Source organism: Gopherus evgoodei, chromosome 2, assembly GCF_007399415.2.
Source record: "Gopherus evgoodei ecotype Sinaloan lineage chromosome 2, rGopEvg1_v1.p, whole genome shotgun sequence".
NCBI lineage: Eukaryota > Metazoa > Chordata > Testudines > Testudinidae > Gopherus > Gopherus evgoodei.
Window position 1 is genome coordinate 182,891,939 of NC_044323.1, and position 25,490 is coordinate 182,917,428.

The following is a 25,490-nucleotide window of genomic DNA, read 5'->3' on the forward strand; positions in this document are numbered from 1 at the left end:
CCCTCTTTCATTTTCGTCCTAGGGTAAGCTCAACTCACTAGCTCTTTCAAGCAGGATTTCTGTTCTAATTTTCATTTCTTAGCAGCAATGTGATTGGCCTTCTCTCCTATTCATCCTTGCAGGAAAAATAAATTTTCTAATCTTTCCCAAAAAATTTTAGTGGAAACAATTTCCACTATATAAACACAGTGTAACAACAACAGCTGGGAAATGCTCACGCTCACTTACAACTGGAAAATGAAAAGCAGAGCTTGCACGCACACACAGTTTCCCTCTGCCATATGAAAAATATGGATCATGCATATAAATTTTAAATTAAAGTCATCATGAAATTATAGGCTTCATGATTCTAAGTAAAGGAAGGAGTGAGAGCAGAATAATAAGAACAATGGACTTCAAAAAAAGAGACGAACTTTGAAAACTAACAGGTTAGGTCCTATGGGTAGAAAACTCGAGAAAAGGAGTCCATGAGAGCTAGTAGTTTCTCAAAGACAATATTCAGAGCCACCCAGAGGATTCAGGGAGCCTGGGGCAAAGCAATTTTGGGGGCCCCTTCCACAAAAAAAAGTTGCAATACTATAGAATACTATATTCTCATGGGGGCTCCTGCGGGACCCAGGGCAAATTGCCTCACTTCCCTCTCCGGCAGCCCTGACAATATTTATGGCACAACAGCCTACTATCCCAACATGAAGGAAAGATATGAATACTAGTAAGAGCTCAATATGGTTTCATTAGGAGATCTTTAATAACCCCCCAAAAATAAAAAGGAATCCTACAAAAAGTGGAAACATGGACAAATTGCTAAGGATGAGTGCAAAAGACCAGCACATGCATGTAAGGGCGAAACTACAAAAGCTAAGGCACCAAGTGAGTTATACCTAGCAAGGGATACAGAAGACAATAAAAAGAGGTTTTAGAAAAATATTAGGAACAAGAGAAAGATGAAGGAAAATATATGTCCATTACTTAGCTGCGTAGAAGGGCTAAAAAAGGATGACATCAAGAAGGCTGATGTATTTCATGCTTATTTTGCTTCAGTCATCACTAAAAAGGTTAATGGTGACCAGATGCTTAAAATGATATTAACAAGGGGGAAAGAACACAAGCCAAAATAGGGAAAGAACAGGTTAAAGAATATCTAGATAAGTTAGATGTATTCAAGTCGGTGGGCCTGATGAAATTCACCCTACGATACATAAGGAACTAGCTGAATCAATTATCTTCAAAAACTCAGAGAACAGTTCGGGTCAGAGGTATGGAAAAGGATAAGTATAGTACCTACCTTTAAAAAGGGGAACAAAGAGGACCCCAATCCTAACTTAATTATGTGGAAAGATATTGGAACAAATTACTACCCAACCAGTTTGTAAATATCTAGAGGACAACAGGGTGATAAATAATAGCCCGTGTGATTTTGTCAAGAGCAAATCATGTCAAACCAGCTTAATTTTTTTGACACTGTTACTGGCTTAGTGGATAGGGAAGAAGTTGCAGAAGTAATTTATCTTCATTTTAGTAAACCACTTGACACAATCCCACATGACATTCTCACATGCAAACTAGAAAGATGAGGACTAGATTAAATTACTATAAAGTGGGTGCACAACTGGTTGGAAAAAATGTATTCAAAGTAGTTATCAGTGATTTGCTGTGGAAAAGGGAGGGTGCATCTAGAGGGATCCTGCGGGGGGTCTGTCCTGAGTCAGGTACTATTCAGTATTTTCATTAATGACTTGGGTAGAGTGTCAAGTATCAGAGCGGTAGCCGTGATGGTCTGGATCTGTAAAAGCAGCAAAGAGTCCTGTGGCACCTTATAGACTATCAGATGTATTGGAGCATGAGCTTTCATGGGTGAATACCCGCTTCGTCGGATGCATGTCACGACAAAGTGGGTATTCACCCATGAAAGCTCATGCTCCAATACGTCTGTTAGTCTATAAGGTGCCACAGGACTCTTTGCTGCGTGGGTAGAGTGGAGGGTATGCTTATAAATTTGCAGATGACACCAAGCTGGGAGGGCTTGCAAGTACTTTGGAGGACAGGATTAGAATTCAAAACAACCTTGACAAATTGGAGAATTGGTCTGAAATCAACAAGATGAAATTAAATAAAGACAAGTGCAAAGTACTATACTTAGGAAGGAAAAATCAAATGCCCAACTACAAAATGGGGAATAAATGGCTAGATGGTAGTACTGCTGAAAAGGATCTGGGGGTTACAGTGGATCACAAATTGAATATCACTCAACAATGTGACTGTAATCCTAAGAACCCCTCCATGCCAAATGACAAAGGGTTCACTGTTGTTACACCAACTCGTATCAGGCCTGACAAACTCACTACACTTAACACACTGCTTTCAAATAATTTATGCACAAAGGATTGTATAAGGTGTCCAGTGGAAGCTTACCTCATGCCGATGCACCTAATCACTGTGGGATGTGTGTATAGGTGATGTTTAAGAAGTTGTATGTATGTACTGAAAATACATTTAGAATCTGTGTCCCTGGCAGGGTAGACAAGCAGGTTTTGGCAGACAAAAGGGATGAGGAATCACCTATCTGCCTTGTCTCCCATGTGAATTAAGCATTGTAAAACCAACAGAAAACTAAGCCCCCTGTGCATGTAATGTCCATAGGAAAAACAGGTTGACAGGGGGATCTGAACTCAACAGGGAAGAGCATCCTGACTGTGGAGACAAAAAGAATGGACTTTGGGGTATTAAGAACAAGGCACCAAAATTCCTCTTTTATCCTGTAGCTGAAGGGATAACCAGGCAGTGCAGTTTTGCCATTGAAAACAGCATCGCGACCAAGCTCATTTGAAACACTGCAAGAAAAAGTTTAGGTGAGAGAAGGCTGCTTTAGACAAGGATTGTAACCTGTTAGTCTCTGGAGAGTGTGTTATACTTTACTTTTATTTGTAACCATTTCTGTTTCCATTACCCTTACTCATTTGCTCTTAAATCTCTATCTTTGTTAATGAGTGTACAACATTCTTGTAATATCATGAACACATATCAGTGCTGTCGGATTAACCAAAGCTGGAAACCCAAGTTGTAACCTTCCAGTTGCCTGTACACTGTCTCTTTGGGAGGCAGCTTGCCTGATCATTTCTCAGTGCGCCCAGTGACAGGAGCTGGACACTACAGGGAAACACTCTTTAAGAGGGATCAGGGATTGGGATGCACCTAATGTTAACCTGCAACGCAAAGCAGGATCAGCAGAGTCCTGAGGAGAATGCTTAAGTAGTTGAAAGGTCAGTGGTGTACAGGCACCGACACCCAGCTCCACAAGAAAGACTCCCTCATAACCAGGTAACTCACAGTCTTGGACATTCCGAGTGATGCAGTTGTGAAAATGATAATACCAGTCTAGGGTGTGTTAACAATAGTCTCGTATGCATAGGAGGTAACTGTTCCATTCTATTTGGCACTGGTGAGCCCTCAGCCGGACTACTATGTCCAATTCTGGGTGCCACACTTAAGGAAAAATATGGACAAATGGGAGAGAGTCCACAGGAAAGCAGATTAAAAAAGAAAAAAAAAAAAAGGTTTAGAAAACCTGACCTACAAGGCAAGTATAAAAAACTAGGCCTGATTAGTCTCGAGAAATGAAGACTGAGGGGGGACCTGATAACAGTCTTCAAATATGTTAAAGACTGTTATAAAAAGGACAGTGATCAATTGTTCTCCATGTTCACTGAAGATAGGACAAGAAGTAATCTGCAGCAAGGGAAATTTAATTTAGATATTAGGGAAAATGTTCTATCAGGATTGTTAAGTATTGGAACAGGCTTCCAAAGGAGGTTGTGGAATTCTTGTCATTAAAGATTTTTAAGAACAGGTGAGACAAACACCTGTCAGATGAACTAGGTCCTGCATCAGCCAGGGGGGTGGACTAGATGAAATCCAAAAGTTACTTCCAAACCTTCATTTCAATGACCCCTATGATCATCAGTCAAATCCAAACAGTAGTCCATCTTTACAACGGTCTTCTTGGTAGCCTAACTGAAAAGGACCCACTGCACTTTTCTATTCAATGTCATGTCATGCTTTCATGGCTGCAGCTTCAGCACAGTCCAGGGCCTGACATCTCTGAAGAAGTCCTCAGAAAAAAATTGGCCAAAAGCCCAAGGTTAGCCAAGTGAAGCAGTGCTCCATTTTCAAAACAGTTACTCTCCCGCGTATACCTTATGTATAAACACTGGCTGGAGTACAAAGCATTGGCAAATATAACCTGAACTATCAACGAGCCCAATGCAGTTCAGGTAAAGACTATTTCAACTTAAGTAAGAAATGCAAAATAAATGAAGTTGTAAAAGTATTCTGTGGTGGGAAAAGAATCCTTTAACAGACGAATCTGAAATGAAATTCAATTAGAAAGACTTCTTAGATTACTCAGCTATGTAACCAGGAAATCTTACATCTGCCCGTATTTATTTTGAATAGCCATCTAGCATCCTTTTCTCTATATATCATTAAATAAGATAAGAGAAGAGGCTATACAAGTGAGCTTTCACTATACAGAATATGGGTTCAAGTTTCCCAAAACCTCCCTCACCCTGCAACACACACACACACACACACACACACAGGATAAATAGTGATTTACATACATACATAGTTCAAAACGGTGCTACCAGACACTAAGCCTACTTTATTAAATAGCACAGGTCCCAAAAGGTGTATACTTCTCTATCTATGCAAATGTTTAAATTTGTTCCATTGTGTATGCTGCTCATCATAATGCGCAGCATTTCTCGAAGACCAAGAACAATGCACATTCTAATTTTGGGCTGAGAAAATTGTGGATAGTCTAGCTTTGGCATGTTCATCGTTTAAATGCATATCTCAGCTGGCAACAGGTCATCGGTCTTGTTCAACGCTGAAAAGGAACATTGAGAAGTTCGGCAGCTAGGGGGGTATAATTTCCTAAATGTCATCAGCTCAGAAACAGAGGAACAAAATGGTACCAGATATAATAATATATAATACTGAATGGAAAAGAGGGGACAGAGAAATAGAAAAGAGGGGGAAAAGAATGTGGTAGCTGGGGGAAGGGAGAATACAGAGAGAAGCAGCACAAAGAGCAGAAGGACAAAATCAGAAGGTAGGTAGATATGCACAGAGGGAGTCAGAGAGGAGCAAAGTAGACAAAAAAAAGTGCGTCAAAGAAGAAAAACAGGAAGGTTCTATATAAAGGTGAATTCCACAGGTAAAGAAGATTGGTGGTGGGGTGTTTATTTTATTTTATTTTTTTTGTGGTGGGAGGAGGGTTGTGCTTCTCTATGATTGGTGAAGTAAAAGTGAAATGTTTCTCCCACTTCCACAAAAGCCAAAAAAATTAGGGATTTTTCAGCTGGCTTTTTAAAAAAAAAAATCTCAAAAGCATCAAGAGTCTCAAGTTACTTATTTTTGTTCTTTGGAGGCCCCCAAAAAATGGAGCAGGGACTTTCACATCCCTTAACAGTGGTGGTGGTGAACCATTAACAAAGGCCTCCTCCCAGTTTTTTATTATATCTCAAGTGCTTGAATTAAATAGGTATTTAGAAAAAAAAGTTTTCAATGGTATTTCCAAATAACCCCATTACCTCCCAACTGTCCAGTTTTACTTCCTCAGTAACGTCACAGTTCCACTAGTTCCTGAATCATATGCTGAGTCTCCCAGGAAAAATATGCTAAACAATATTTAAATTTCTAAACAGAAAGACTTTCAAGTCTTCTTTATACCTCACATAAAAAAGGGGAAAAGGGCACATAGCTAATTCATTTCTCGTTTGCAGGTCAACTTGCCCTTGCAACATTTCTATCGGTACAAAATATTAAATGCAAATTTTGTCTTGAGACATATACAGGAACACTTATGCATATCCAAAGGCAAACTCTGCTCATTTAATTTCCGGGGGGGGGGGGGGGGACACCATTCTCTTTACCCCCTTTCTCAGACTTCCCAAGACATTCCCAAACAAATTGTAAGGTTACCTAGGAAATAGAAATGTGAAAAAGTCCGTTTTGTGTTTTAGGTAGATATTTATTTTTAAATCCATTTTGCTTTGGGGGGTTATTCTAGGGTGATTTTTTTTCAAAGGGGGAGGTACAGGGGATTTATAAGGTGGCTTATACATTTAAATAGTTAGTCCTCAGAAAATCTTGATTTCACCTGACATGCAGAATATATATATATAATCAATATCAATAACAGTCATCAAGTGCAGCCTCCCCCGCACCTAGTGGCTTCAGGAATCCAGGGTTACCAGCCCCACTGTCACCCAGGGAGCAATCTGCAGCCTGCTGTCACAGTCCTGCTCTCTCACTCAATGGCTAGGAGTAATTCCCGGGGAGGAGCCATTCAGCAGAAGGGTGACCTCACATGCATTCAGGGCTCACTCTGCTCCTTGTGACCATAGCTGGGGGGGCAGTCTCTGCTTTGCCGGGCCAGGACCACAGCGACCCACCCCCACCCCCACCTTGGGCCCCTCGGCAGCACTGGGAACCCACAGTCAGTGTTGCTCTAACCCTATCCCCTTTCATTTCCCCAAAATGTGAAAACTCAAATCAATAAAAATAAAATCCTTAAAACACATAATTTCTCACAACCTGAGAAAAATAAAACTGATAATAAAAAATGTTTAAAAATAAAAATTGATATTATCCATTGGAATTACAAAAAATAAAAATCAAATTTTGCCAAAAGCTTATTTATAATACATTTTTCAGGCACACAATTTTAGTTCTTACTGTATACAAGAAGGAGAAAATACCAGACCTCTGACTGCACCTTCAGCATATTTTCTACAAAAAATTGGCTTAAACCCTGCAATTTTAACCTACATTTTGTATGTTTAGGAATTGGCCAAGACTGTAGCATAATGAGACTTCAACAGGGATTTCATAACTGATTTCTAAGGAATAGGAGCCAGATTGCCACAGCATTAGCTTAGAGCAGTGGTGCTCAATATGGTGCCCATGGGTGCCATGGCACCTGCCAGGGCATTTATGTGCGCCCGCCTAGCACCTAGCAGGGGAGAGAAGCCACAGCCCCGCACCTGCTAAGGACAGAGTACTCTGGGGTTGCAGGCTGCGGGCACCAGTGTTCTCTGCCCTCCCAGCTCTCTGCACTGCCCAGAACTGGCACCAAAAAAAAAACCAAAAAAAAAAAACCACTGACTCTGCAGAACGGACGGAATGCTGCCCTGTAGCATGTGCTGCCCCAGGCACATGCTTGCTCCACTGATGCTTGGAGCCGGCCCTGTATGTGAGTAATTGTTGGTGCCCGCCACACTCTTCTGAAAACATGAATGTGCTACTAGCTACAAAAAGGTTGGGGACCACTGGCTCAGAGTAATAGTTACAGACAATAACCTGCATCTTTATGGTGAGGCTCCCTATACAGCTAGTATTCTCAGAGTCTGCATTTATTTTAAACCTTTTTAACATGTAACCATTTTAATTTTCAAAGCAAATCTAAAAGTAATTCTAATTTAATGACACAAATGTATCCTGTTTGTTGAAGTTACATTATCCTGATCCCGTAAACTAAAACACAGACGTTCACATTGACAGACCCAAAAAATACTGAGTAAAGATTTCATTTAACAATCATCCAACCACAGTAAAATGACAGCGACATTGCCATGTTTTCCACTGCTAAACTACAGAACACCTACTTTGTAAAGGATGCAGGACGATGGACCCAAAATGTTAACATATCCCTATAGCTGCATGAAACACTCTACACCTGAACATCTGTTTACGGTACAGGAGATTTTGGCAATGCAAGCATTATTAATGGACTTAATTATAACTTTACATTAGGCTGCAGTGCTACTCTTAAAAGATTATTTGAGTTCTTAACGACCACCAGACATGCCAAACCTGTGGGGAAAAAAGCAGAAATGGGGCTTGTTTTTGGCTTAATTGGCTTGTGAACTGCTTGTTGGCTAGTTTTTGGCTTGCAGCTTGTCTAGTTTGTAGTTTCTTTTTTTTTTTTAATATTGGTTCCTGGCAAGGGGGGGCAAGTAGGGGCAGGGGAGGGGAGAGAGAGTCGGGGTGCAGAGCTGGCCCACCACAGTCCCAGACTGCACACTAGGGGGATCCAGTCACAGAGCGTTGGGGTTTTTCGGGATTGACTTGTTTTGGCCTTGTTCTGAAATGGGATTAGCTTGATTTTTGGCTTATTGTGAAAATCAGGGTGCTTATTTACTGCATGAAAGTTGGGAACTGTGAACACCACTAACCTTTTCCTTGATGGCCCTTCTTCAAAATCTGAAGAACTAACATCATTGCTAGTTGAGGACACTTGAGATGCATCATCCTTCTCGTTCTCTGACTGTTCTGATCCTGGTCCTAATCCCTTTGATGAACCATTAGTGAGAAGTCCTGCAAGGGCAAGACAAAAACAGTACAGAATGTTCAAAAAATGCATTAATAATACTCAACAGGCCAGGAGAAAGTTCACACAGGATACCAACAGCAAACGCAAGGCTACAAAACTCCTCCCTTCCAAAAATGAGCAACGGCCGTACTGGGTCAGACCAAAGATCCATCTAGCCCAGTATTCTGTCTTCCAACCGTGGCCAGGGCCAGATGCCCCAGAGGGAATGAACAGAACCAGTAGTCATCAAGTGATCCATCTCCTGTCGCTCATTTCCAGCTTCTGGCAAAGAGAGGCTAGGGACACCACTCCTGCCCATCCTGGCTAACAGCCACTGATGGACCTATCCTCCATGAATTTATCTAATTCTTCCTTTTGTTTGTCTTAAACCAGCTGCCTATTAATTTAATTTGGTGACCCCTAGTTCTTGTGTTATGAGAAGTAGTAAACAACCCTTCCTTATTTACTTTCTCTACACCAGTCATGATTTTATAGACCTCAATCATATCTCCCCTTAGCCATCTCTTTTCCAAGCTGAAAAGTCCCAATCTTATTAATTCTCCTCATACGGAAGCCGTTCCACACCCCTAAACATTTCTGTTGCCCTTTTTTGAACCTTTTCCAATTCCAATACATCTTTTTTGAGATGGGGCAACCACATCTGCACACAGTATTCAAGAAGTGGGCGTACCAGGGATTTATATAGAGGCAACACGATAGTTATCTATCCCTTAATGTTTCCCAGTATTCTTCTGGTCATGATTTTTCACAGAGGTACTCCATATAGAAACGGATGAACCTGCAGATCTTTAGCTTAGTGGAAAACTGCAAATGTCGATTCCAAATCAGTGTACAAAGGGTGAAGAAAAAGTGCTTGGGGATCACACTGAAAATCTTTTCCCATTCCTTAAAAAAAAGATGGCATAATTTTAGCGGCATAATCTCATCTCTGTATTACAAAATTTATACAAGTTACTGTAACTGGCATTAATAGGGGTCATTTGCATAAATCTCTGCATCAATTTAAAAATAAATTATGTGGACAATTTCTATTTCTCCTCTTCATTCTGCTGCTTCCAACCATTGCAATTTATGATGTGCTAAGCACTGCAAGTCTCAAAGGTGTGGTAACATAAGGTTTGTTTCCCTTAACTCTCCTATTTGTCTAGCAAAGTCCCACTCAGCTATAGTAGTTGCAGATGATGAGAAAGCTACACAAAATAGGAGTGAATATATCACAACCACCTTTCCCCACCGTGACTTCCTATCTTCACTTGAAGAGCACCCTAGGCAGCAGAGCTACATAGGTGGGAAAGGGCATTTAGCCCTACATAGGTAGATGAACAAATTTTGCTTATCTTACTCACGTAAGGACAGCATGATTTGACCTAAATTGATGCTGAGAAGCACCAGTAGAACAGCAGCACACTAAAACCATTCACACTTAAAGAGTAATTAAACTCGAGACAGATATTTTTTCAATATTTAGGTAAGGTTTTAAGAATTGATAGCTGCAGAAATTCCAGTTTTTACTGTGACAATACCACCCCTTTTTCCAAGCCAACAAAATACTCCTGCTGATGGCATGAGCAGTTTTGTGTCAGAGATTTGTCTCCACCAGGCAACTGCTAGTAGCACACTTCCCTCACTCCCTCTAGCCACCCTTTCCTCAACTTTCATTTTAGCCTCCTGCTTGAATCTCTTTTTGTCTCCCTCCAAGGCATGCCAAGCAGCAGCAATCTGCATACCGCATAGCAGCACTAATGGTTACCGAAAAACAACAGTTCAAAACTAATCACAAACACTGTATGATCATAGTCCATTTGACACTGCCATTCCCAGGACTGCCTTGTGCAGCACTATCAATACAATGATCAAACTCCTTAGTGCTCAGCTGTGCACATCTTCAAAGCAGCTTCTGAGAGTAAATAGACTATCAGGAAGGAACTTTCATCCCCATGCAGCCTGCTGTATACGAACAGGCACTGAAATAGGAAAAGGCCCTCTACTGTCCTCTGCCCAGTCAGTGCTCCCATTGATACTGTGTGCCAGTATGACATATCTCTTACTAGATTCTCAAACATTTTGGGACTTCTGACTCCACTCTAGCAGCTCTAGCCAGCCCTTTCAAAACAACCCAATTCAAGGGCTCCCTTATATCACCACCTGCCTTGTCTTTAAAGTCTGTACTTAGTCATTACATTTTAGATTGCATTACATTTCTCTTCACTTAGAGTCAAAAGCAAATACATGGTGGCTACAGTTGGAGAGTTTCAGAGGTAGGTGTGAGAGACAGACAGACAGATATTTAAACACTACTTTTTAACATCCCTTATAAAAACAGAAGCCTGAATTTCATTGGGGGGGTGTGAGGGAGAGAGATTTAAAACAATACCAAAGAAAAAATTAAATGAGGTTAAGTTTAAGATGTGTTTAATGCTCTCACTAACTAGTCTGCAAGGCAAACACAGCACAGAAATAAGTCAAATGACTCTGTTTAAATTTTCACTTCCCTTTTGTTAATAAATCCCCTTAAATATTTCCTGAGTCACTAAAGGTCTCAAACTGAAGGACATCAACAAATGCCAGAAATCTCACTGTGACTTACGAAACGTCTATAGCATTCGTGATGTCAAAAAATGATGCATTTCGGGCTCCCTTCAGGAAGATTCCAGAGGAAGTCATATGGAGGAGAAAATATTTTAAAACCTTAATTAGATTTTATTTACATTCAGAATATCCTCACTGGAGACATTCAGCACAGAAGTGTGGCTTTAACTCAACTTCAATTTTTGCTTTGCATTTTAACTTGAAAATGCTAATGATAAAATTTACAGTCTGTAAACTCCACAGAAGTCCAAATTAAACGTTTGGGGCCTGATTTTCAGTAAGTTAACCATTATGAAATAATTCAACTAGTTTTTCCAAAAGCAATATTTATTCTGGAGAGATGCCATATGTCAATATCAGCAACCTGAAGTGTTGGAATCAAGAAAAATCACCTTGTGGGCTGTCAGTTCACTTGCATTTGGAAGATGATTTCCATTCTTCCTCCCACCCTGCCAAACCATTATTGTATTTGGAAGGTGACTATAAGTTTCCCTATTAGAAAAAAACATTGGTTCTCCCATTATTCCAACAAACCCCATTTATACAATGTTCTTTATCATTAAAAAAAAAAAATCAGATAACCAATGGTAGCAAATATAAACAAAACACCTTGAATTAAAACCTGAAATGAATCAAAGCCAGAGCAGCTATAGCTGAAGTATAAAACTGCTAAGTAAATTGACCATCACACTCTGCATCTCCTTAAGTATACAGTGATCCGCGGAGTCTGAAAGTGACAAAAGGCATAGAGGACTGTGGCAAGGTCCACAACTGTCAGGAAAAGATAATATACTCCTAGCAAAGTGCAGAGGGAAAACAACACTCTAATACAGCTCTGTTTGAAAAATTGCTCTAATGGTGGTATTGTGGAGTTTATTGCCTCTAGATGATTTCTATATCAGTTTACGCACAAAAGGATGGCCTTTTTCTCTCCTCTTTTAGTTGCTGGCCTTGCAATCTCAGAACCATGAGGCACACTCAAAGTCTTTGGACAAGCCTACAGGTGGCTGATTGACAAGGTCCACTATAGTCTGGAATCTTTTTTGTGGGAGATAAATTTTCACTGACCTCAAATCTAATCCATCTTCTATTAACTTTATGCTGTGAATTGGAGCAAAGGTGGATTTTTCTGTTTATTTTGAGACCCAGAGTAGCAAAGAGTCTTGGGAATTATGTGGATAGAACTGGTCACTTGCTATGATTATTTCCCTCAGATGAGCCAACTGCCAAGGTACAGGTAGATCTGAATAGCTTGCCATCCCACTTATGCTACCACAACAGCCACATCCTTAAAGACCAAAGGGCAGGACTCTATCCTGGTAGTGGAGTCTCTCCTACCAAGAATCTGAGGTATTTCAGGTATGCTGAGCATACAAACAGGTGGAAATAGGCCTCTTGAAGGTTGAGAGCCACAAACCAGAATTGAGGGGATTACAGAGACCAGACTCACCATCCTGAACTTGAAATGACAGATGAACTTGTTGAGGCCCTGAAGGCACCAATACCCTTTCTTTTTTAAGATTAGAAAATGAGAGTAGAACCCCTTGCTCCTGAACTCTAAGGTGCTTTCTCCACTGCTCCAAGTTACAATAGGGGCTCCTGTTTCAATAGTGTCATGTAAGAAGAGTTCCTGAGGAGGGATGGGGAAAAAAAAAAAGGGGGGGGGGAGGGGCAGGGTAGAAAGGACCTAAAACTATATGCAATACCATTTGCTGACAAAGGAAAATCCACTGGTTCTTGCTGATTCCCGCCCAAGCCTACTGAACAAAAGACCAAAAAAAAAAAAAAAAAAAAAAAAAAGTTGACAAAAAGGGAGTGAGGGAGAATAGTTCCATATCCTCTGTAGGTTTTGCCAGGCTCTCAGTGGTGTTAAACCTGCTGTTAAGAGGAAGATGTAGAGTGCATAGCAGCTGAGGAAGTGGCAGGAAGGTCACCAGCTCAAATCTGTTTCTTCCTCACTGATTCCAGTTCCCTCTATGGGTTACAGTACTATGGGCAGAGGGCACTGCCTGAAGCAGCTATGAGGCCTGGCTTGCTTTTTCCTTGGGGCTGAAGTGTACAAGTCCAAAAAGCACACGATAGCCAGAGAATCTTTTAACAAATGGAGGGCCTCATTGGTCTTGGAGCTGAAGAGGTCACAGAGCTTGAAGAGAAGATCCTCCATAACTGTTTGAACATCCCTGGTTAAACCCAGTGACTAGAGCCAAGAGGAGCTTAGCATCACCACAGACATGGCCAAGGTGTGTGCAGCAGTGTCTGCTTAAACTTTCGTGCAGGTTTCATCTATCGGTTGCCCCTCGAGCATATCTATCATGAGTGATGCCAGCACAAGATGTAATTAGAAATCCTCAAAACCCTCAGGAGAGACTCGGCACATCTATCCATTCTTTTGAATGTAGCTAGTAGTGATTCTTGAGCCTGCCACAATTATTTTGCAATGATACATTGAATGAAGGTCTTCATTGATCTGTCTACAGTGACTGCCAAACCCTTTCTTAGTGCTCAGTATAAGCAAGGGTTAAATCAGCTTAAGTGAGTCCCACAAAAAAAAAAAAAAAAGACTAATTTATACAGAAACCACGAATAAGCATATCAGATCATAAGTTCTGAGGAACAGGGGTGAAATCAGTTCAGTGACAAACCAATGTGAAATGGGGAAAAGCTATTGGAAGATTTCATTATTAAAAAGTGATTGGGCACTGAAGCAGCCATGGACACATCTAAATAGATCGTACTGGCAGAATGCTAGCAAAAAAAATGGTTTTGAGAAGGGATTTTTATAATGTTTCTAGAACTCTTTATATGCATTTCTCATCCTACTTCAAATAAGGCATCTGGAAGTAAAGTTTCCTATTCTTTCTCACAACAGGACAGTGACATAGTGAAGATTTCTGCACACTTCACTTCATTGCACTGAGAAAAGCTTGGAAGGTTGAAATAGATGCATCTGTGTTTCCAGCCCAGTGCCTGTGGTCACAAGCAGCTGACAAGAGCTATTGTGATATAACATTAATAACACTCAACAAGCAATAACGCAAGCCAAATATATTAAGAGCATAAATTGACCTAGACAATTGTGACACAGGGAAATTTTGCCACAATTATATTCATAATCTTCAATATGGGGTGAACAGTTAACACTCTGGAAAGAGGAGATTACAGTTCTTCTGCTGTCTAGCTCTGCACAAGAATATGAAAAATTATAAATAGTATCCTCATTTCTTGCTCACACATGCATACATACTCTCTCTTGTAAAGACATTTTAAGCCCTTTTTGTACATTCATAACTGAGCATTACAAACTGAAAAAACCTAGGTTGGTAGTGAGGCCTTGTCTCCAACGTAGTTTTTTTTTTTTGTTCGTTTGTTTTTAAATTAAATATCAGAGTTACAAGTATTGGGGGTGGGGGGGGAAGAGGGTTACACACAATGCAACTTTCTTACCACATTACATTATTCCACAGTCATATAATAGTATTGTAATTCTAAATACACAACAGATTTTGATTACATAGGCACAGCTCAGGGCTCCTATTGATCTGTGGGATGCAATAGCTGTGCGGTTTTAGAAGTGTACAATAAGTCACTTGGAAACAAGAGTCATTTACTTCATTCTCTTTTCATTATCACTTACAGGAAAAACTGCATATAAAAAGCTTAGCGTGACAGTAATGCTACAAATGTGAATATTAAAGTAAATAAACAAATTACTGTTATCACATAACTACGTCCATCTGAACATAGAATATGCTCAAATTAAACTCTTAAGTGTGCCCCAAGAAGCCCATTTCTGACCTCAGATTACTTACTGTACGTACATACAGCTACAACTGATTCATATGCAAATTGCATTGTATGAGGCCAAAAATGAGTCCCAGACATACAATGTGGAGAAACAAACTTATTATGAAACCTTAACATATTAGTAAACTACTGAAGTTAAGATTAGAAATACATATTTTATATAATATACACTATATTTACAATTAAAGGTGACATTTCCCTCAAAAACAAATTAAAGACCAGTCAAAAATGTGGAGTCTAAATTATTTGGCTTTGTTTTTTCAGCCTGAGACACACTTCACTTATCAATTTATGATGAGCTAGTTTTATCCACAAGTTTACTTGCTGTAAGTTCTCTTTATTGAACAGACCTCTTCTCTTTTCCATTAGTATAAGGCAAACAGATGTAACTGAAATGTGATCAGAATAAGGATCTCATTCTTCCTTACTCTAAAGATACACAACTACCAAAACCAAACAACAGCCCTTATGCACATGTGACAATTTATTACCATACATCTGGTAGGCACATTAAAAAAAATCATGAACCCTTTAATGCCAAATTAAAATATTCCAATCTCTCTAAAATTCTTAACAGTTTTCACTAATAAGTGTATTGTATAGAGCAACTGTATATAGCTGTTGTATATGCACAAATGATAATTTAGTTTTATTGAGCAAATGCCATCAGTCACCTTGTGACAGTATGACAAGATAACAATTGATATTAGACAACATGTTTAAAAAAATAAGGCTCCTGGTTGTCTTAGAGACTGAAAAACTATGCTTTCAAAGACATAATTTAAAAAACACATTTTTCTCTGGGATAAAATTCTGTCCTTGTGTCTAGTGTATTTATCATCAACTTCATAGTAAACAAAATGCTCTCCTAGCCTCCAGTGATAATCTAAAGCTACAACAGTATCCTGCAATTATGCCTCATTCTGAAGGTTTTCATTTAAAGTCAACATCTATGCCACCCAGGCTCCGTGTTGCCACCATAAGAGTACCTAATGGTACCCAGACTTTTCAGATGACAAGCCACTGGACATTACATTGATTATGGTACGCATATGCATACCGATATGTATATATATGCAGTAGTATTGTTATGTCAAAAACTGTTAGCAAATAACTTTTACAGTTCTAATAAATGAAAAGAACAGTGCTTTTATATGTAGATATACACCATAACTATGGAAGCCAAGCATGAATGACATTACAGCACAAGATGTTTTTGTCAGCCTGTCAAAAGAAGAGCTCACCAAAGAGAATTAGTTTAATAAAGCAGGTTGAGAGAAGCTGTCTACCCCCAGCCAACCCAACAAAAACATTCATGTGCTTTCATTGTATAGGATGTTATATGTTGTGTTATATTTTGTACATGAACATAGATGGTGCCAATAGGTCTGTCTGAGTAAATGAAATTAAATAATTTCTTTGTTTCAACCTCAAGATTAAACATTTGTTTAGGATTTTTGGGGTGTTAAATTGATCAGCATCTGAGAAGTATTAGTATTGGTCATTCATGGGCTTCTGCAACCAATGAAAAGGAAAAATATTCCAGCCTCCTAGTATGCGTGGTAGGCCTGAGCCTTACTAGGGGGAGGGGGAAGCAGAAGGAGACTGGCTGTGGGGTAGGGGTGAGAGAACAGAACAACATTTGGGGAAAAAACACATTCTACCCCAATAGCTGTAGTTCAGCATCCAGAAGCTCTCTTCACGAAATCTACGGTTTTATTAAATTAGATTTATACACAAACCCATTAAAAAGGGGCACCTATCCCTTGGCATAGGCACTTCTCAACCATTCTGAAGCACATAACCATAAATAGACCACTCCTGTAACTTCTTCCAACCTTTAATCAACAAACCCACAACAGCTGGCAATAAGCCAGCAGCCAAAAAAACATGATCAAGATATTTAGGATCTCACAACAGAGCCTTCCAATTTCCTCACAGGTAGGGGCAAAGAGAAGGGCCCTGCAGCAAGTCTGGAAGGTCTAGAGTAATCTTGGGCTCTTGTGAATCAAGTAGGATAGAGGGGTGCAAGACCCAAAGCTAACAGAAACTCACAAAGAAAACCCTGCTAGCTGTTCCCTCTCTTTTAGAAGAGAGAGGCTCCAAATACAGTGCCTCCACTGACTGGAACTGTGGCCTCATGGAATCAGGACAGGGGGCAGCTTTTGTGACAAGCAGGTACCAGGTCATTTAGGGTATGTCTACACAGCAATTAGACGCCAGTGGCTGGCCTGCACCAGCTGACTTGGGCTCGTGGGGCTGTTTCATTGCAGTGTAGATTTCTGGGCCTGGGATGGAATCAGGGCTCTGGGACTCTGTCACCTTGCAGAACTCTACAGCCAGGCTCCAACCTGAGCCCAGAAGTCTAAACTGCAATGAAACAGCCCCACATGAGCCTGAGTCAGCTGGCATGGACCAGCTGTGGGTGTCTAACTGAAGTGGAGATATACACTTAAAGCCTTCGTAAACCTTTAATAGGCTCACAGGCCAAGTGGAACCACAGTTCATTTTCACAGTACCATAAAACGATTAAAATACTGATTTTTTTTATACTGGTGGGGAAATGTGCCCAATATTATCTTCTTATTGCCGATGTTGAAATACACCTTAATTGTTGTGATTAGCCTACACCCATAATTCATCCTGGAATGGCAAGTCCCCCATCACTCTTTTGGGCCTAGACCTACACCAACCAGGAAGCTTCAGAGGACAGTGAGGCCTCTATAGGAAAGGTAGCAGCTACTCGTTACAAATGTCTACTCCCTGCTTTGGTGGCGGGAAGAGGAACTTTGAATCTTCAAGTCTGAAAATACTTAACTGGTTTGTACCTCATGTTGGTTTTCTGGCTGGATGAATGGTATTATGTTGCCCGTAGTGAACAAATGTCTTTTTGATTGGTAGCTATGCCCAAGGACATCTGTCCTCCAATGAAGACTACTCTTGCTACATCTCCTATTTATAACAACAAACTAGCAATTGAGTTAAATGCATATTTTATTCCAAACCATTCACATGCACACAAATGCACACAAAAAGCAAGGTCACAGTAGACACGTAGGTTTTATCCCTTGCAGTTAAGGTACATATGCAACAGAAAAATAAGTGGTAAACACATCTGATAAAGAAACAAAAATATTCAAAAGCCTGAACGAGGTTTTTATTCTTTTTTTTTTTTTTGGAAAAATAAATTCTGCTTGTTTTTTACATTAGAAACACCAGCTCCTCTTTATCCTGATTTTGCTGGACAATTCTGTGGATGACTGGAGGACCAGTAGGATGGCATCACAAATAACAGATGATTAAGACCACTGAGAGGGAAAGGCATTTTTACTCACACAGTTTAAAAATCTTGTTTCCTCAAAATTTTAACTCTAACTCCTAACCAATGCTTTGGAGAAAAAGGTATGTGTTATTGATTCAGCACCCCAAATCCTTAAAGTCAAGGACTGAGAGAGCTTCCAATGTACAGAACAGGAAGCAGACATGAGCTGGCAGAGAGGACTGATATCCCAAGACCTTCTTTATATATCATGAAGCAACACAAATAAAGACACATTTTCCCCTAGCAGTCTCGGGGTTTAGTCAGTTATTTTACGCACTGGTTTCTTAAAAGTTGCTTTTAGCCTCACCTGAACTAGCTTAACATTGTAACACAGTGGTTTTCCACCTGTGGTCTGCAAACTCCTAGGGGTCCGCAGACGATGTCTAAGATTTCCAAAGGGATCCGCACCTCTATTTAAAAAAAAAAAAAAAAAGAGGTCTGCAAATGAAAAAAAAAGGTCTGCAAACAAAAAAAAGAAAGATTTACCATTAAGGACTGGTAGCCAAAGGCAGTCTGATCCTCAAATATCCATCCCGATGGCAGAACTAAAACAGATCAGCAAAATCTATGACATCGTAGCTGTTTTGGGTGCCATGTGGAAAGGAATAGTTAAGCCTATAAATAAAATGCATTTCTGGACAACTGCTATTCCATGGGGTAGAAGGGACAAAGTAACTAAATGCTTCTCTGAAAGTGAAAAAGGGAGTGGGGAAATGAGTAGAAGAAATACTACAAAATAAGCAAGAGTTTGACGACTGGAGGAAGCAAACAAATGAATGAGCAGGTAAAAAGACAGGGTACACACAGGGTAACCAGATGTCACAATTTTATAGGGACAGTCCCGATTTTTGGGTCTTTTTCTTATATAGGCTCCTATTACCTCCCACCCCATCCTGATTTTTCATACTTGCTGTCTCATCACCCTTGGTACACATAATGCCTCACCACTAGGGATGAATATTTTATAGCCTTGAAAAGGAAATGCCTGAACACACCAAAACCCTTATGCTACAGATGAAACCCAAATGCATAATGGTTATGGGGGGGCATTTCTTATGAGTAGCAGATATCTAAGGACCGTTTACAGGCCCTATCATTTCCAAACAGCATAACTGCACCAAGCTGGAGAGCTACAACAAAGCAGCAGTCTCAAACATTTCTTATACATAAGGGATGATGGGTTATACAAACAGGGCTGCTTTATCTCAGACAAATCACAAAGGCCAATTTCTCCAACAAGAGCCATCTTCATAGACTAGAAAAATGTGTCCTTGGCATTTCACAGAAGGCCAAGAGCATTCATCTGAAAGGCCACTGGAATAGTCCTCCTCAGAACTGTATCTCTGCAGGGGTGATGTCTGTAAAGCTACTTGCAATTCTCTGCTCTGGCTGTGCAGAATTGGCACCAAGAAGTGCAGATTTAGCACAGCAGAAAGACTGCAGCAAACAAGTTCAGCAATACAAGTTAATATCATGTGGAAGGGAATCATCTGTAGCAAGAGAAGGTATCCAAAGTTATATATTCCAAGAAGTATGCCAGGTTAAATTAGTAACAGAGGAGTCAGCACAAGAGGATATAGATACAGATATATATTTGGGGAGAAGAACGATGAAAGCTAGCAAAGCATTAGCTCAGGATCAGAAAGAAAGAATCCTAGCAACAGAATACACTTTGAAAAAGAGGGCAAAGGTGTCAGAAAGACCTTTTGGAGAGGTTATTCTCCAATTAATTATCTGTAATTCTGCTTGTGAGAGTCAAAAAAAGAAGCCATGAAAGGTAAATGCTGAATGACATATTTCCAATTATATAGCCTCATTTGATATTGTAATGTGTTTCATTGAGGATTTGTCTTTCATATTTTTTTGCCAAGAGCATGGGCAGACTGAAGAAACATTTTTCCAATGTGACACATGCTTTGAAGATCACCCTTACTGCAATAACACATGACCTAGTAATGGAGTGCTGACTCCCCCCACAATGAATGTATGAATATCCATTTAAAAGCCTCTTAATTGCAGATATTTTGTTATACGAAATATCAGTTGAAGACCAAAAATTAAAAGGCTTGAATAGAAATTCTATTCTGTCCTAGAAACTGGTGGGTTAAATGTTCCACACAAGAAGACTCAAGTTGCTGCCAATACAACTGACATTTGAGGGGATCAGTTCTAATTAATTTCACTCACTTTTAAAAATTTAAGGTAATCTGTTGACAAAGTAAACCTTTATGGATTATCCAGCAAACCTTTATGGTTAATTGTAGCATTTAGTGGAAACATGTGGTATTTTTTTTCTTGATGTACCACTGTCTACCAAATGTTTGAATTATGAACTCATGAGGTTTATTGCTCTAACTTTACAACAATTAATATTTTTAATTCGATTTCTCACTAACCTTAGAAATCAAGATATATTTATTTCTACATAATTACCTTCAAAATAAAGGGTGAAAGATGGAGAGAAAACAGGCGATGCACAAACAAGCTGTTTTCTAGAGACCAGAATTCCCCTTCCCTCCCCACCTGGAAAGGGCCTCTGAGCCTGGTTAACCTCTTTTCCAAAATCCTTGAAGGCCCTGCAATGTAATGACCCCACCCTTCTCTCTAAGGAGAGTTGGATGTGGCTCCCTCTGGAACTCAACAATAAACATAACTGCTTGCATTGGCTGGGAGGAAGAATGGCTCACTGCCAGACACATGGCTCCCGCCTACACACATCAAGGGATGGGCATATTTTGCACAGTGCAAACTTTCCAATTCCCTTCCAGAGGGGGAGCTTAGACATCAGTTTTGAACCCCAATGCTGTGTTGCCACTAGAAAAGCAGGCCAGCATGCTAAACTCTCCTAATAAATAGGAGTAAAGAAAGGAAGGATGTTGTGAGTGTTTCGTGTGTTTCTCAATAAAGTTTTTTAGTCAGTGATTTCCTGAAGCATTAAGCCAGCCTTTTGTCTGTAATGGTGCATTTATTTTATCTTCCTAAAGTTGTAAAGGCAACTTTTTTCAGGACAAATGTAACAGCTACTCCCTCAGAGGGAGTGAACATTTCACTTGGCAGAAAACTATCCAGAGCAGAGGCATTAATTTCTCTCCTTCAGAGGCAGCAACTGCTCAACTACAGAAAAACTGCTTTTTAGACAGTGCCAGTGCTGGAGATCAAACAGTAGATTTAGTTGAATTACCCTAACTGCACTATTTGCAGCTTGTCTCCACCTTCCAAAATAAAGACTATCCTTAATTTAAAAAAAGGGCATCAGTAAGGGCTTGGCTACACTGGACAGTTGCAGTGCTGGTGATGGGGTTACAGCGCTGCAACTCACTCTGTGTCCACACTTGCAAAGCACAGCCAGCGCTGCAACTCCTTGGCTGCAACGCTGGCTGTACACCTGGTCTGCTTCGGGTGTAGCGATTCCAACGCTGGTGATGCAGCGCTGGTCAGCAAGCGTGGCCACCAAAAGCGCTTTTATTGGCCTCCAGGGTATTAGGAGGTATCCCAGCATACCTTTTCAGCCACTCTGCTCATCGTTTCGCACTCCACTGCCCTGGGCTCAGGTGATCCACCCTTTAAATGCCCGGGAATTTTAAAAATCCCCTTCCTATTTGCTCAGCCAGGTGTGGAGTGCAATCAATCAGTGACCACGCCTCCATGCCCCAAACAAGCCCAGCATGGAACACTTCCGAGCTGCAGGAGCTCATCAGTATTTGGGGTGAGAAAGCTGTGCAATCACAGCTGCGCTCCAGCCATAGAAATTATGATACCTATGGGCAGATATCAAAGTCCTTGCTGCAAAGGGGCCATGAACGGGACGCGTTGCAGTGCAGGGTTAAAGTAAAGGAGCTGCAAAGTGCCGATTGCAAAGCCTGTGAGGGAAACCGCCGCTCAGGAGCTGCCCCCACAACCTGCCGTTTTTACAAGGAGCTGGATGCCATACTTGGGTGTGACCCCACTGCCAATCCGAGGAGCACGATGGAGAGTTCAGAGCAGGAAGAAGTGGGGGAGGGTGTAGAGGAAGCCGAGAGTGAGGCTACCGGGGTGGAGGGAGACACCCCGGAGTCCCAGGAGGCATGCAGCCAGGAGCTCTTCTCAAGCCAGGAGGAAGCTAGCCAGTCGCAGCAGCTGGAACTTGTTGGTGAAGAAGAAGCAGAGGAGCGGGTTCCTGGTAAGCAGCTTTTATTTTAAGGATGGAAATGTTTTGGGAGAGGAGGGGGGGGAGGGGTTATCGCTGCATGCATGCCTAGATGTGGAATACCCCATTGATTTGGTCTATCACGTCTCTGTAATCGGCCTCGGTAATCTCTTCAAAAGTTGCAGCCAGAGCATGGGCAATGTGCTTTCGCAAGTTTATAGGGAGAGCCACCGTGGTCCTTGTCCCGGTCAGGCTAACTCGTCCGATTCACTGTGCAGCGAGGGGTGGGGGGACCATGGCTGCACATAGGCTAGCTGCATAGGGGCCAGGGCGGAATCCACATTGCTGTAGAAGACCCTCCCTCTCTTCCCAGGTAACACGCAGCAGTGATATATCTGGCAGTAGAAAATCCTGTTGAAAATGTAGGGATAGTGTTCAGTGCAGGTCCCCCCCCAGCTGCTCTTTGCTTTCCCCAATGCACAGAAACCCCAGTGAGCCCTGACTCAAGCAGCTCGCCTTCCCAGGTGAGTCGCGGCAGAAACACTCACCCCATTACTCACCATGTCTTCGCTGCTGTGGCCTCTCTGTGCTATGTTTGCTATGGGTAAATGATGCTACAAATAGTCTACAAACTCCTTCACTGTGATAATAAACAATGCAGCCTCTGTATTAAATGTTTCTATTTCTGTTTTTTTAAGTGTCCTTGAATCCTCCGGCCCTATCACAGCCTGCTGAAAGACTACAGAACTTGAGGTGTAAACCAAAGAAAAGCAAAGAAAATTTGGTGAAAGCAGTTATGAATCAGTATGCCAGAGAGAGTAAGAGGCTGCAGGACTGGAGAGAGAAAATGCATCAGTGGAGGGAAACACAAAGCAGGAGAAAGGAATTGGCTACCAAGAAAAGCACAAAGCAGCTGATAAGCCTCCTGGTGAGCCAAACGGACTGTATGCAGTCTCTCGTAGCCATGCAGGCAGATCAGTACCGTGCTACCCCCCGCCCCCAAAGCTCTCTCCCTTGTGCCCCAGTGTTTGCTCAAAACACCTTTCTCCAGCAGCCTGGTTCTTACCACCACCAGCTGCCCCCAACACCTGTACGTTCACCTACCAGCCCTGAGAACTACGACCCTTACCCTATGCACTCAACCCCCATCACCATGCAGCATAGTAATCCTGAAGTGCATCAGGCATTGCACAGCAATCCAGGCAGGACATATTCAAACCTCTGAATGTACAGTCCAGCACCCTACCCCCCTGCCCTTTTATGTACTGTATTTTGAATAAATGACTTCTTGGCTTTTAAAACAGTTTTTATTATTGCAGAAAGTGAGAAATACTGTACCCCAAGGGAAAAACAGGCACAGCAAATCATTGTAACCACTGTACTTCACACCCGTGCAAGGTACCAAACATTACTGTTGGCTTTCAGCCTCAAATTGCTCCCTTAAGGCATCCCTAATCCTTGAAGCCCTGTGCTGGGCCTCTCTAGTAGCCCTGCTCTCTGGCTGTGCAAATTCAGCCTCTAGGTGTCGAACCTCGGAGGTCCATTCCTCACTGAATGTTTCACCCTTCCCTTCACAAATATTATGGAGGGTACAGCACGCGGATATAACCGCAGGGATGCTGCTTTCCCCCAAGTCTAGCTTCCCATAAAGACACCTCCAGCGTCCCTTTAAACGGCCGAAAGCACACTCCACAGTCATTCTGCACCGGCTCAGCCTGTAGTTGAACCTGTCCTTGCTCCTGTCAAGCTTCCCTGTATACAGTTTCATGAGCCATGGCATTAAGGGGTAAGCGGGGTCTCCAAGGATCACAATGGGCATTTCGACATCCCCTACTGTGATCTTGCGGTCTGGGAAAAAAGTCCCGGCCTGCAGCTTCCTAAACAGGGCACTGTTCCGAAAGATGCGTGCATCATGCAACTTTCCAGGCCATCCTCAGTAAATGTCAGTGAAACGCCCACGGTGATCCACAAGCGCCTGGAGAACCACAGAGAAATACCCCTTGCGATTAATGTATTCGGATGCCAGGTGGGGTGGTGCCAGAATAGGAATATGCGTCCCATCTATCGCCATCCACAACGTCCTGCACAATCCCCAGAGTCACGGTTCTTCTTAGCAGGGTGCGATTAATGGCCCTGCAAACTTGCATCAACACTATTCCAACGATCGACTTTCCCCATTCCAAACTGGTTCGTGACCGATCGGTACTGTCTGGCGTTGCCAGCTTCCAGATTGCAATAGCCATCTGCTTGTCTACTGGCAGGGCAGCTCTCAATCTCGTGTCCTTGCGCCGCAGGGTGGGGGCAAGCTCCTCACACAGTCCCATGAAAATGGCTTTTCTCATCCAAAAGTTCTGCAGCCACTGCTCGTCATCCCAGACTTGCAGGACGATGTGATCCCACCACTCAGTGCTTGTTTCCCGAGCCCAAATATGGCGTTCCACGGTGCTGGGCACGTCCGTTACTGCCACAAGCAATTTAGTGTCTTGCGCATCAGGCGAATCAATATCATCGTCTGACTCCTCACTGTCACTTTGGAGCTGAAGGAATAGCTCCACTGCCATGCGTGATGTGCTGGCAACATTCATCAGCAAGGTCCTCAGCAGCTCGAGCTCCATTTCTAACAGAAATCTTGCTGCAGACTCACAATGGTGCCAAACTGCTGGGATGTGTAGTGATGCACCACGGGGCGTCGGGACAGGAAGCGGAATGATCCCCACCCTTCCGTCCCCTTCCCACAACCCATGGCGCCAAAATGGGATGAAGTGCTCTGTGGGATAACTGCCCACAATGCACCACTCCCAACAGCGCTGCAAATGCTGCAAATGTGGCCACACTGCAGCGCTGGTAGCTGTCAGTGTGGCCACACTGCAGCGCTGGCCCTACACAGCTGTAACTCCCAGCACTGCACAAATGTAAGTGTAGCCATACCCTAAAAGTAATAGAACCATTCAAGCATACCCTTGTCTCATGAGTTACAACAAGTAAACTGATAAATGTGTATTTACTATGGTGGTAAACATATATAAAACTCCATAGATCCACAGCTAAACGCTGGAGTATCTTAGCTTGTTTCCTGGTATCTATACTTACCATCTTCCAACTCTCTCCTAGAATCCCTACAACACTGGTTCTCCCCTCAACCAAAACCATACATTTGCTAAAAAACCTATTAGGTAAATTGAAGGGACTGAAGTTATTCGCTCTCTTTGACATACTTGATTATTCTCCTCCACTTTCTATGGCTTCCTAAT

The 25,490-nt window shown here is 41.7% G+C and overlaps 1 protein-coding gene across 1 annotated transcript in view; it reads right to left on the reverse strand.

Annotated features, from left to right (window-relative positions):
• JARID2 (jumonji and AT-rich interaction domain containing 2) overlaps positions 1 to 25,490 on the reverse strand; it is a 329,429-nt gene that overhangs the window by 135,159 nt on the left and 168,780 nt on the right. Inside the window, exon 3 of the mRNA XM_030552478.1 lies at positions 8,241 to 8,382. Coding sequence (XP_030408338.1) covers positions 8,241 to 8,382 — 142 coding nt within the window. The remainder of the gene's footprint in view (positions 1 to 8,240; positions 8,383 to 25,490) is intronic.